The 13,013-nt window shown below is 42.1% G+C and overlaps 1 protein-coding gene across 2 annotated transcripts in view; it reads right to left on the bottom strand.

The window, feature by feature from the left end:
* The window catches only part of trappc9 (trafficking protein particle complex subunit 9), a 183,378-nt gene that overhangs the window by 102,418 nt on the left and 67,947 nt on the right, over positions 1-13,013 (bottom strand). For both annotated transcript variants that reach the window (XM_070846006.1, XM_070846007.1), the window contains one exon: positions 8,980-9,098. In XM_070846006.1, coding sequence (XP_070702107.1) covers positions 8,980-9,098 — 119 coding nt within the window. The remainder of the gene's footprint in view (positions 1-8,979; positions 9,099-13,013) is intronic.

Below are 13,013 nucleotides of genomic sequence, written 5' to 3'. Positions count from 1 at the left end.
GACGTGAGCACATGAAACCTATTAACCCTCTAGGGTGAACTTGGATTCCTACAAATAACATTTCTCACCCATTCTAGTATAACCTTTTCCTTTCCTATATTTAAGTATGACAGAAAATATATAAATCCATGGAAATATATAATACATGTACGACTACAAACTTTATATAACAAAGTCAAACTTTATATTACTGTAGTTTCTCTGAAAAAGGACAGACCTCTAAAAGAGATCTCACTGAACTGTAAAGAGCCACAAGGCAAATGAGGCAGTCGACAAACTGTTGCTCTCCCCATTGGCCTGTCTCGCCGCTACTCATAAAAAGCTGCCTGAGAGCCCAGACATAGTTGTGTATTTTACATGAACAGTAATTAGGAAGACGAATACAATACTCGGTTATCCCTGGGGTTGGGGTCTTAATGGACCAGATCATTTGGCCATCAGTTAGAGACTGGAGGCCTGCGGTGCCACATCACAGTTAGCATCGATGAAGCAGCGGCAGGTCATCAGGGACAAGATGTACAGTGCAGACTACCCGTCTGTTTCTTGTATGTGACAACATCCAGTATGCAGGAGCCAAATCCCTAATAAGGGGGCTCATGGTGTCGCTGCTAGGATGACGTTCCCCCTGCCTGTTGCAACCACAGTCTAAAAATGTGCAATAAAGTGGCACGCTGACTTGCTGCCAAAACTAATGCCAGGCGGGCGGAAGGTTTGCTGACTCTCACAGGGGATCCAGCACGCCCTTTTACGGTTTACTGAAACATTAACAATCCTCATATGAGCAAAACTTAAAGGTTTAAATTGATTAGATACTGATATCCAGCAGGCCTTTCCTACGGGAAGTTTTAAATAATGATCAAAAACAAATAAAAGCTTCCTATGGAAATTGTACAGTCAGCATTTGAAAAGATATTTTTGGAAAGAAGAAGCAGAGTGAATTATAAACTGTATTATCATGAGAGTAATGACAACCCTGCGCGTGAAAGAATCAAGCACATAATTATGTTTGGGCTTATTGAACAACTGCCTGGGGCATGAAAGGGTCAGCAGCAAACCCTGCACCTCTGTCGATAGAAGCAAATGCAGTGTCTGCGGATACAGAGGATGCAACTATTTTCTATACGTTACTCACACACGAGTGGCAAAAAAAAAAAAAAAAAACCTGTGGGTTTCCAAACCAAAATGAGCTCCTCAGCGACACATCCCTCTGCCCAAACCCCGTCCAATTCTTATTTCTCCTCACTCATGTTTCCTCCCATCATCTATCACAGAGGCACGGGGGATATGCTTCATGCTGTTGTAGCCTCAAGACAACAGGCAGCCACATACGGATAAAGTAGAAAAAGGGGAGAAGGCGGGAGGGGCACAGCTGTGGTTTGCAGCTGTAGCTCCAAACTCCAATCAGTGAGGACTGTGTGTTGCGGGCAGGTAAATTAAGCACTCTGAGATTAAACGGCTTGTAGGAATAAAAAATGTTGGCAAACTGCCGACTACTGTGGCAGTGCCGGGTGTGTTGGTTTTCTGTGTCTGTGCTCCCGATGATGATTATGCCTTTTGATTAGTCTTAATTATCTCACGTTCCCTATCTCTCCTCCCTACGGCCACCTCCAGGCAAAGCAAAGACACTCCAGCTAGAAAACTTTCAAGACCTGACGTCAAAATCCAAAAATAGACACACAGATTGACAGATAGTGGCACTCTGGGATATATAGTCCATTTGTTGTCCTCTGCCCCACTTGGAGCCTAATCATAGGTTGACTGAATTATTGCTTTTATCCCCACCCATCTCTCTCTCTCTCTCTCTCTCTCTCTCCATCTCTCTGGAGTCTCTATCCCTCTGAATAAACACCAATAAAACATATTGACTTGCTTACAGTCAAAGTGAGCTTTGGCATCAATAGCCAACCTCATAAGCAACGCCCCCACAACACTGCAAGTTTCAACAAACAAACTGGTTGATCCATAATTTTCACCCAATGCCTGTTTTTTCAAAGAAATAAAAGTCTAATTTGGTGGTTTATTTATAAATTCAAACCTGGTAGCTGAAGTTCATACCTGTTTTTTGGTGACTCTAATATATTTATAAGATATAGAAAAGTCCCAAAGATACCATTTCTGTGTAATAAAAGATTTTGATCTCACTTGATATGAATCTTCCATCTATCTATTTCTCTAATACACACAAATATACATAAATCTCCTCTTCAGTGACCTTACCGTCATTTTAATTCTAATCGCCGCTATATTCCATGATGGCATGGAGCTCTTAGACAAGCACAGGTTGTAAGAACAAATTCAGGAAAATCCTGGAATTACATTTGCTGTAAACTATGTAGAGACGATCTACGTGTTGAAACTAAAAAACAGGACTGACACCTGATATCAGTTTGATTTCTTCTCACTGATGCTGTTGTCCATTGCTGATGTAGATATTGATGGAGAGAAGATGAAGAGACCACATCCAGCAGAAAATGGCCATAATATTAATAATCAAGTTACATACTTAGACTTAGGAAAATAAAAGACTTTGCTCTTAATTGTGAGCTCTGTTGTGTCCCAGCTACAAAAAAAAGCTTTTTTTGTAATCTCTGCAATTGTATATGACCCCAGTCGCTTTGTTCTTCCATAGGCAGCTTCCACAGACCAATACTCATTCAAGACGACATAAAACTGAACATAAAGTTGGTGCTGAACAAGCCAAAAGAGGGAGAAAAGCAGTTTTAATCCTGAGCCAAGAAAAAGAAAATCATTTGGTTGTTCAGCTGGAGTTTCACACTTGGGCAGACAGCTGTGGCAGTTATAAATATCTGTATCACGAGCTGGGATCTGTATCTGTGAAGAGTGCTGAGCTGCCATCGGCAGGGCTGGGCTTCTAAAAATAGCAGGCAGGCAGGCAGGCAGGCAGGCTGGCAGGCAGGCAGGCAGCCGGCGACTCTGCCTCTGTCTCCACTGGATTTGATTAGCCCTGAAGAAGCTCTGCCTACCTCAACAACCCCCCCAACTGCACTCCCGACAGAGTGTATGTGTGTGGTGGTGGTGACGGTGGGTGGGGGAGGGGGCATTATGTCATTTCAGGAGTCCGGGTTCTTTCTCACTGCACACAATCACAGACACACTTTTCATTGTTATGAAAATGCTTACATCGGCTTTTCTGAAGTGTGATCCAATTTTCCTTCTCACCTGCATGTTTAAGGTTAATACTGTATCTTGTGTCTTGTTTTTGAGACAAAAGGTAACAAAAAGCCAATTTGGCTTGGTTTTTCCCATGTGGATTTAAACAAAACACTAAAAGGGAATCCTAAAATCCAAACACATCATAAGGAGATAATTCATGAATCAAGACGCACCGATTAAACTTTATATATGAATAATCATTCTCATGACTATGTTTTATGTTTAATTGGTTTAATTGGTTCTGGCTTGCAAACACTACTCTCTTCAGCCTCATTTCCAACTAATTAACTAGGTTAAGTAAGGCACTCCAGATGTCTTTCTCCCAAGCAACTGTTTCCAGCTTCCAGTTTCCAGATTCCCAAGACACATGAGATATATAATCCCTGCAACAAGGCCTGGGTCTTCCCCAGGGTCTTCTCCCAGTGGGATGTGCCCAGAAGACCTCCTGGGGGAGGGGAGGCACCCTCGAGGCATCCTGACCTGATACCCAAACCACCTCAACTGGCTCCTTTCTAAGGAAAGGAGCAGTGGCTCTACTCCGAGCTCCCTCTGGATGTCTGAGCTCCTCACCCCATCTCTAAGGCTGATCCCAGAAACCCACTCTAAGGAGAAAACTCATTTCGGCCACTTGTATCCGTGATCTTGCACTTTCAGGCAATACTCAGAGCTCATGACAGTAGGTGAGGGTTGGAACATAGTAAATTAAGAGCTTCACCTTCCAGCTCAGCTGCCTCTTCACTACAACAGTCCAGTACAGTGCCCGCATTACATCTCACCAATCCGTCTGCCCATCTCCACTTTACTCTCACTCCTGAACAAGACCCCAAGATAACCCCCCTAGATAACTTCCTCGCTTGGGGCAACTAGCTCCTAACCCAGATGAGGCAATCAACCATTTTCCGGCACTCTTACCCCGACCGCTTCACACTCAGCTGCAAACCGACCCAGGAAGCAACCAGGACCACGTCATCTGCAAAAAACAGAGATGCGATCCTGAGGCTCCCAAACCAGACATTCTACTCACCTCAGCGGCACCTTGAGTCCAACACCCACTGAGAATGTGCTCGACTTTGTGCCAAGACATGAGCAACACCATCAAAACGAAAAAAAAAGAAGCCATTTAAAGCTGTAGCCTGCTTACCCACGGTGGAAGCACAAAAATCAAGGAAAAACAAACAAAATCTGAGAAAGTAAATTAATCCGGAAGACAAAACACCACAAAACGGTGTCCTGGTGGGGCATGAAGCTGTGCAGAGGACTGAGCACAACCTTCATTGTACAAACTTACAGCAGTTTCTGTGCATGGCCACAGTTGTTTTCCACAGGTATTCAGAATTCTTGTGAATTTCCTAAATCAGATAATTACTTGTTAGGCTGTGTGAAATTGATTAAAACATTATCATGATATTAATAGGAATAATTTTCAGTTAAAATAGTTAGTTAATATCATCAGTCAATATATTCTCTATTAAGAAATGTAGAGCTACAACTAACAATCAATTTATTATTGATCATTCTATTGATACACAAATTAACTGATTACTCTACTAAATGTCACAAAAAATGGAAAGTGACCATCCCACTTCTCCAGAGCCCAAGGTGACATTTTCAAATAATGTGTACTTAAGAGTCCTGGTGCTTCCAGGAGGAAGCCCAGTGAGAGGCTCCTCTCTCAGGTCGTTGCCCTTAGACGAACAAATACATCTCCACACTAGCAGAGTTCGCGATATCGCGGTACCATAGCATTATGAATGGGAAAGTAAACTTGCAGTGGATGCAGCTTTGCAGCATTTGGCGTATTGAAGATAATCGCTGGGTGTGTCTGAGGGGCCTGCCTATTTCAGTATCACAGCTTCACTTAAAATGCCCTGGATGACATCTGTCCTGTGAAGATTAAGTGAATGAGCAGAACTGCACACCGGCAGCAGTACAGTGACTCATGGGTAATCATAAAGGTGGGATTACTGTATCCACTTCTTGTTTTTCTGACTCCTAGTCTGTCATTCAAGTCAGTCAATCTTTATTTATATAACACCAATTCATTACAAATGTTATCTCAAGACGGTTTCCATAAAAAGCAGGTCTAGACCAAACTCTTTAACTAAGAGACCCAAAGATTCAAGAATTCAAAATTAAGGATTCAAGAATCCCCACATGAGCAAGCATCAGGCAATAACATAACAATAACAATGGCAAGGAAAAACTGCCCTTTAACGGGAAGAAACCTCACGCAGAACCGGGCTCAGAGGTGGTCGGCTTTCTGTCGGGGTCTGTGTTGGTTGGAGGTTGGACAGAGAGAGAGAGAGAGAGAGAGAGAGAGAGAGGAAGAGAGAGGGGATGGGTTGGGGGGTGGGAGTGGAGATGCACAAGTCACCCCTCACATATAGTGAATCCACAGTAGAGTCAATTGGGGGTCCGAATCCCCATAAAACTCTGCACCTGCTGCACAGACACACGTTAACAATCACTTTTCGCAGACACACTAACTGACAGTGTCAAAGAAACCAAGATGTGGAAGTGCCCTCGCTCTCCTCGGTGATGAGTCATAATCTCCGATCCGATTATTTACAATGTGTAAATAATCAGCAAAGCCAACACATCTGAGCAGCCAGGCCCCCTCCACGTGCGGTGGATCCATCCCACCCTGCCAGCGTACACATTTTTCAAACCCACAGGCATTTGCGATTTGGTGGGAGGACTGAAAAACAGGTGGTAAGACAGAGTGATGAGAGGTCAGTGAGATAAACATGTTGACTTCTCCTGCGCTGATTACAGATCAGACATGATTGATTGCACTTACTCATAGCCTGCAAGCTCAAGCACACATGCCAAGGAATGTCATTGCCAAAATACAGCATAGATATTCTCAGTCCACAAATACAAAATATGGGAAAAACAATATATATACAAAAGTATGTAAACAAAACATTGGCCAAATTTGGTTTAGTTGGTCAACAATGACCAAATCCATGATTAATTGGTCCACATGAGATTTTGATATGCTGGAAACACCCTGCTTCACTCCCAGCCAGTTTGGCTAGAGGGTTTTCAATTTCCTGTGCATCTGCCCATCCATCCTCCTGGCCAAAAACAGTTATTAGCAGCTAATATAAATGCTCTCTCCTTCTATCATGCACACACACTGGCAAATCAAGATCCACATAAAACAGCTATTCAAAAAGCACTCTAACATATGCAGAGACATAGCTCAAAAAGGCTTGCAATATGAGGGAAATTACATCAATGTCCTCAAGCAACACATCAGCTCTTCCTGTTACAAACTGAATCAGGACGATCGTCCTGTTAGAAAAACTATCCGAGGATGAAGTCCGTTTTCAAAGGTTCAATATTGTGAAAAACTTTTGCTACTTTGCTTTTGCCGTAAAGATGGGTCACTGCAGCGGTCACCAACGAAGACATATGGAAGACTCCGGCCTAAACGAGACCAAACTAAACTGGCAAACGCACCAGAGTTTCTGTCAACCAAAACCAAACAGGTTAGATGTGAAAGCATCCTTACTTTGAGCCTGCATAAAGGGCACACTGCTCCCTGCGTTGGCACTGAACATTCACAAAAATCCTGAACGCAGAATCTTTCAAAACCAATGTAACTTCTACTGGGCAGCCAGGAAACAGCAAACACTTCCTGTTACTCCACATCCACATCAGCACCTGTGCCACTGATGAAAACCTGTGTGTTATTTTAAGACCAAAGAATCTTCCTCACACCAGTTTTTCCAACTTTCCAAACATCAAACTTATCGCATTGAATAACTTGCGTGCGTCAAGTGCTTGCCGGGTGCTGTGGGTTTGAGTCAAACTGTTGAAAACAATACAGCTCATAGCGATGATGAGTCATGCAGCTGGAAACCCAGAATGCATTTACTACAGTATACAGGAAAAAAAAATCAGTGCACAGGCTTTTGTTGAGCATGCAGTGAAATGAATCACCATGTCCGACAGCATGTCTACACAGTGAAAGGAGAGGGAGCGCAGGTCTTCACAGCCTGCCTTTATGTGGACTTCTAGTAGAACAAGAGTCCTTATGTAATTGACTTTACTTTAACTGTGGTTCCAACACCATATTCTGCTATGAAACTCGGAGCTGCCAGTCAAACCCTGCTTCTTATAAACCTAACCACAGATTAGAATGCCCACCCTGCCCTTAACAATGGCTGGTTCTTTTTTTCCCCTTACTGCAAAGATATTAGATGCATAACAGGTTACGCAAGAAATCCAACAGGGAAAGAATTGTGCTTTTGACCTGCAGTACTGCCGTGTAGTATAAGGATTTGTAGTCAGTACGGTTCGGATGTAAACTCATGCAATTAGTGCAAATTTACAATCTCTCATATCCATTAAGAACTGTAAAAAAAGAATTATACAAAGAAGATGCTCCTTATACAGTACAGCTTATAACTTAAGATCACTTTAGCACCAGTATCAATAGTAGTCCAGCTCATTTTTGCATGTTAAATATGAAGTGACAATAACCTCCCTGAACTTTGAACTGAAGCCTGGCTCCTTGTGCATTAAACACTACATGGGGTAGTGAGTCTCATTTAGGTCTCCTTCCATTACATTACCCCCATTACAAGCTTTTCAAGAAAATTAATGCGGTGTGTTCCAAAGAAATTCAATGAGTCAGAATTCAAATTCTGTTCCATTTACTCATTTCCACTTTACATATAGTGTAAAGAGACACCCTGCAACACAGCAGGATGTTTGGGTCGGCATCAAGGGTAGGCAAATGTGATATCAGGCATCTGGCAGTGGAAAATCTGCGTCTTGATGTTTGAGCATCCATGCCTATGTAGCCCATTCACTTTGGATGCACATGGTTGACCACTGCACTGTACTAGATCAGCGATACGATTTTCTGGAACACGATATTACATTATTTCTCTATGTCATAATTAGTCACACAGCTTGGCTCTTCCTGTAACAATGCTTGATGTAAAAAGATTGCCACTTGATCATGAACAAAAAAAATCCTCCAGTATTTTCTCTACCATTAGTCATCATCCTGTCAAACTTTCCCAAAGAAAGCCTGAAAAGTTTACTTTGTTTGAACATTAGACATCAATGTTGTTTGTCCTCCTGATTATTCAAAAAAGGAGAGAAAGGGATTCTTTTGGTTTTTAAAGGTAACAACTCAGCCGCCACTATTTGCAGTTCGGTGCGGCTGTTGTGCCACAGGGAAGATAACCCTCAGCAGGCGGACTATCTCAGCCAGCCCATTTCTACCCCTCTGACATCCACAAGTCCTCAACAAAACCTTCTCCCCTGCTGATGAGCTCAACCGAGAGCATTCTCATTCTGTCTGTCTCCATCTCTACTTTCTCCCCCTTGAACTCTTAGCAGTTTCAGACCAAAAAAAAAAAACACTCTTGTCATTTCTATGCCTCTGCTGGAGCCCTGGGTCCTGATTCAAAGAGCAGAGTGTATCTGCAGCCAAGGTGAGACACCAGTCAAATAAATGCAGCGTTCAAAACAAAAGGCGTGAACCAAAAACTGTAGTTTAGTGGCAAATAATGCTTTAGTTTCACCTTAACTTTTACAAAGCCATGCACACACTGTACACAGTGAGCTTGACATATATTTGGAAAGGAAGAGCAAGAGTGAGAGCGCTGAATATCCCAACCTGAGATATTCATTGTCTGTAGAAAAAGTGCAGTGAGACTGCTCCAGGGTGAAAATGTATTTCCCTGAAGTATGCTACAAGCCAAGAAACACAAACAATAGAAAACCACTTGCATCTTGATCCAGGACTGAGCGACACAATGGATGTAATTATTTACTCACCTTAATATGGCTGTACTCCGCCTTGCTGGACTCACTGCCGATGGGCTTGGACTCGGCCCTGGGTTTGAGGACTTGGCGCAGTGGACTGGAGATTGGCAGGCCTGTCACACTGATCCCATCTGAAAAGACAGCATGGCATCACACAGTCAGCAAAAGAAGAGCAGCTAGCAGAACTTACAGTCCGACAGTCTCACAGTGTCTGACATCCGCGGTCTGTGACGTATTACAGTGTTTTACAGGAGGCTGTTTTGTGATGAATCATTGCAAATACAATTTCATGTACTCACTTTCTCTCATCACTCTCGTTTAGTTTGTGGTTTCCTGCATTTCCCACAGTGCAGATAGGGTTAGGATTCGGGTTTTAACACCCTTGTTTGTGGTGTTTAAATGTTTGGTCTTTCATTTTAGTAATCTATGGCTGTTACATGTGCAGTTCACTCAAACGCCCATCCACTACGCATTACATTTTTATGTGGGGTTACATTAGAAAAATACATGTTCAGGACTGGGACACCCGCAGTGTAGGAGCCAAGGAGCTCGTGTCTGGGCGATGTTAGCCTCTTCTTCTGTTTATTTAGTTTGGGGAAGTTCACACTGCAGGCAGCGTTAAGTTTGCTTGTAAAAGTGAAGCACACCATTTGAAAATGTGAACATAAAAGCATTAATCAAACCACTGTAGAACAATACTGCTCCTTTCCATGAACTCTGAACAGATCATTTGTTAGGATGATGCTGACTTTTTTTTCCTGAGACAAGCAGCTTAAGCCTTATTTTATGTATGCAACTCATGTGCTTCCTTTTGTTAAACAGATCAGCTGGGGACAAAGTTTTCAACCAACTCTTGAAGTTTTAGTTTCAGCAATAGCTGACGATAGCAAGCTAGTAAGGTTGTCGACTGGCAAGGAGAAGCCTGATTTTGTTCACGTCTGTGTAAAAACAAAACATTTTGCGCCACGTTCTGCCGCCATTATCATTGAAAACTGCATGTGTGCTCTGCAAGGCATAGCAACAATAACTACAGGGGGTGGGGCTTACTGAACAAGTTTATTAGGTACACTGTAGTCCTGCAATAAATTCTACCCTCATAAAGTTTATAATATTCAGAGATTTTGATTCACACTTATGGTTATTTAAGTGCATTGCATTATACTGAGAGGTATCTCTAATATTTTGTCTACACTTGTTGATCTAAATACGCATATATACAGACCATATATGTATATTCATACACGTGCAGGCCTCCTTGATAACTAATACAAAGCTCTAACTATATCAGTGTACATTATACTGTGGTCACTTTGTCTTGTTAGAGACCAAATGTCTTGCTTGTTTCCAACTTGTGGTACAGTTTTTGCCCTAAAAGCAATTTTTTGTTTCTAATATTTCTAATTGATAGAAAAGCTGAGATCTGTAAGTGTGAAAAGAATAAATGAATGATTTTTATATTCATGACCTTGAGAGAAGCCGTGTGGAAACAGGAGCAGCTGCACTATCAGCAGCTGTGTTAGGCACCACCACAGGGGCAGCTGTTTTCAACCACTCAGACAATACTCTAAAATGACGCCCAGAGCCCACACTCTGACGTCAAAGGAATCATATCGCTCTCTGACGTCAGCAGAATGCGAAGCCCTGCAATTTCCCCAGAGAGGGGAAATTACTGGCCTTTGTAGCAGCTCGGCCAATTTGGTTGACGATAGACAGATAGACATATTCAGAGATTATCGAGCTCTGCAGCAACAGCCACATGCGCGACTGGTGAAAAGAACCAGAAGGAGGAGTTTTTCTGCTCAAAAAAAAAAACGAGGAAGGAAAAAAGTCAGAGCAGCAGGCTGGTGTGTATGGAATTAATATGTTGTTGCACTGATGGAATTAATGCTATGAAAATGAGGATTATGCTAAATTAAACCATGATCACCAGTAAACACAAAAGAAGCGTTTGAGTTTGTATTAAAACAAATTGCAAGAATGGCAAATGAGGATATCAAAGAAAACAGAGAGGGGTCTTAACAAAATGATATAAAACAGGGGAAATTTTGCCTTCAGTATTAGGCAAAACAAAGACCAGCATGGGCTCTAATCGTTTCCCGATATTAAACCTCATCAGTTTCTGTAGCCAGAAAGAAATCCCCAGAAATCCATATGTAAGAAGAGCAAACACTCACAGATTTACTTCTTGCATTTTTCTTGACTCAAATAAATAACAAGAGTCTGCTTGAATAGACGGATGCCTGAGGCTCTGTCTGCCCCTGCATGTGTTGTGCCGTCTAAATAATAGTCTATCTCAAATAAAGGCCTGGTTCTCTCTCCAGTGGAGGTGACTAAGGGACAGGACACTTCATTTCCAGTCCCCCGCATACACACTCATTGGGAGCAATTTAGGGTTCAGAGTTTTTCTCAAGGACACTTTGCCATGTGGATCGATCAACTAATGCTTACTGGCCAATCTGCTCCACACCCTGCAGTCGTCCTGATGCAACAAAAGCAATAACACTAACTAACCCAAAAACTTTTACTTATCATTGTAATGGCGACAACAAAGTTGCACAGAACTCTGGAGCAGTAATTCGCCTTTTCATGCGTGACACCAAACATTGTGTCTGCAATAATAACTCACCACATCATAAAATAAAACCAAACTTCTCAAACCGTTTTCTCTCCAATTAACTGTCTACAGCCTGCCTGTGGTAGATCAAAGGGACTCTACCCCGTGATCTGAACCACAGGTCTTGGCACAAGTTGACACCAATGATCCAATTAGAATATTTATGTCATACTGTCCAAGACGGAGCTGGTTAATCAAAGCTTTAAGATGCGTATACATTAGAAAAAATGGCAAACTGACATACGTCACATACCCCCGTCATCCATCTGCAATGCTATGATGTTTTAAAAATGACATTTTCATGCTCTATGGTGTTGGTTGGTCTGGTGTTCGCAAATGATCAGAATTATGGTGCAGTCCATCTTTGGTCAGCACAGCTTGAAGCTGGCCTTGGTACACACATCTCACAGTATGATCTTGAGCCACCACTGTTGACCAACAACCCGGAAACATTTTTCCACATTTCCCTCACAACTGCAAATTTTCCCCAGGGACAGCCCAAAATCACACGGTGGATGGTCATCTTAACTGTGTCCTTAGTGATTGCTATTACTGCTCTGGTGAGGAACGCTTCCTCGTATTATTGCCTCAGTCTCTATATTCTGCTGTTAAATGGATTAGACATGCATCTGGGCATAGACTCAGAGTTGCAAAAGACAAACAAACCAAGCATACAGACAACGATTTTATATTTTGGACTGAATTCCTCATTATGGTATCCCAGTCTGTTTCAGGAGGTACGCGACTCGTTGAGAATAATGAGTGCCCTGATTGACGACTCACAACCATCCCCTCCTTTACACCCTCTTTCCAAACAGTATCTGTCTAGTTCTTTGCCTTGGGGAGAATCCGGTGAAGTCAGCTTTTGTATCAATGGCCACCACACTGCCTGAGTTTAAGCAGAACAGGAAACACAGGCAGTGTTGCTTTTGGAATAATTGTAACATTAGCACAGGTCTGAAGGTTCATAAGAAACTGTCAATCTCTGCAGTGTCAGTTGGGTTCATGTGTACTTTTTCCTGGAACATAGATATATCTAATAATTAGATTATGACTTGGTCGATTTCTTGTAAAAACTAAAAACTCTGCTCAATATCTTGTTCAAGGGACAGAATCGCCTATCATCAATCACATTTTTCATGATTGTTAGCACTACAAAACCTCTTTGACAGTCTGTGTTATTTCTGGATAGCAAATACACCATTAATGTAATACAAAGAATAACACAAAAAAAAAAGATATACAGTACAAACTTACTGTGATTCATTCGAAACCCCACTGTTACTCTGAGCTGACACGCAACACTGAAACTGTAAGAACATCATTATGCTTCTATCAGTCTTACAGAGAGAGGGAGAGGAGTGAGGCTGCATGATGAGCAGAAATCTGTTAGGTAATATACAAAGATCTGAACAAATGATTACTGTCATTA

This window comes from Pempheris klunzingeri, chromosome 16, assembly GCF_042242105.1.
Source record: "Pempheris klunzingeri isolate RE-2024b chromosome 16, fPemKlu1.hap1, whole genome shotgun sequence".
Classification (NCBI taxonomy): domain Eukaryota; kingdom Metazoa; phylum Chordata; class Actinopteri; order Acropomatiformes; family Pempheridae; genus Pempheris; species Pempheris klunzingeri.
The sequence above is the reverse complement of the archived record's forward strand: the minus strand, read 5'-3'. Positions and strand labels throughout refer to the sequence as shown.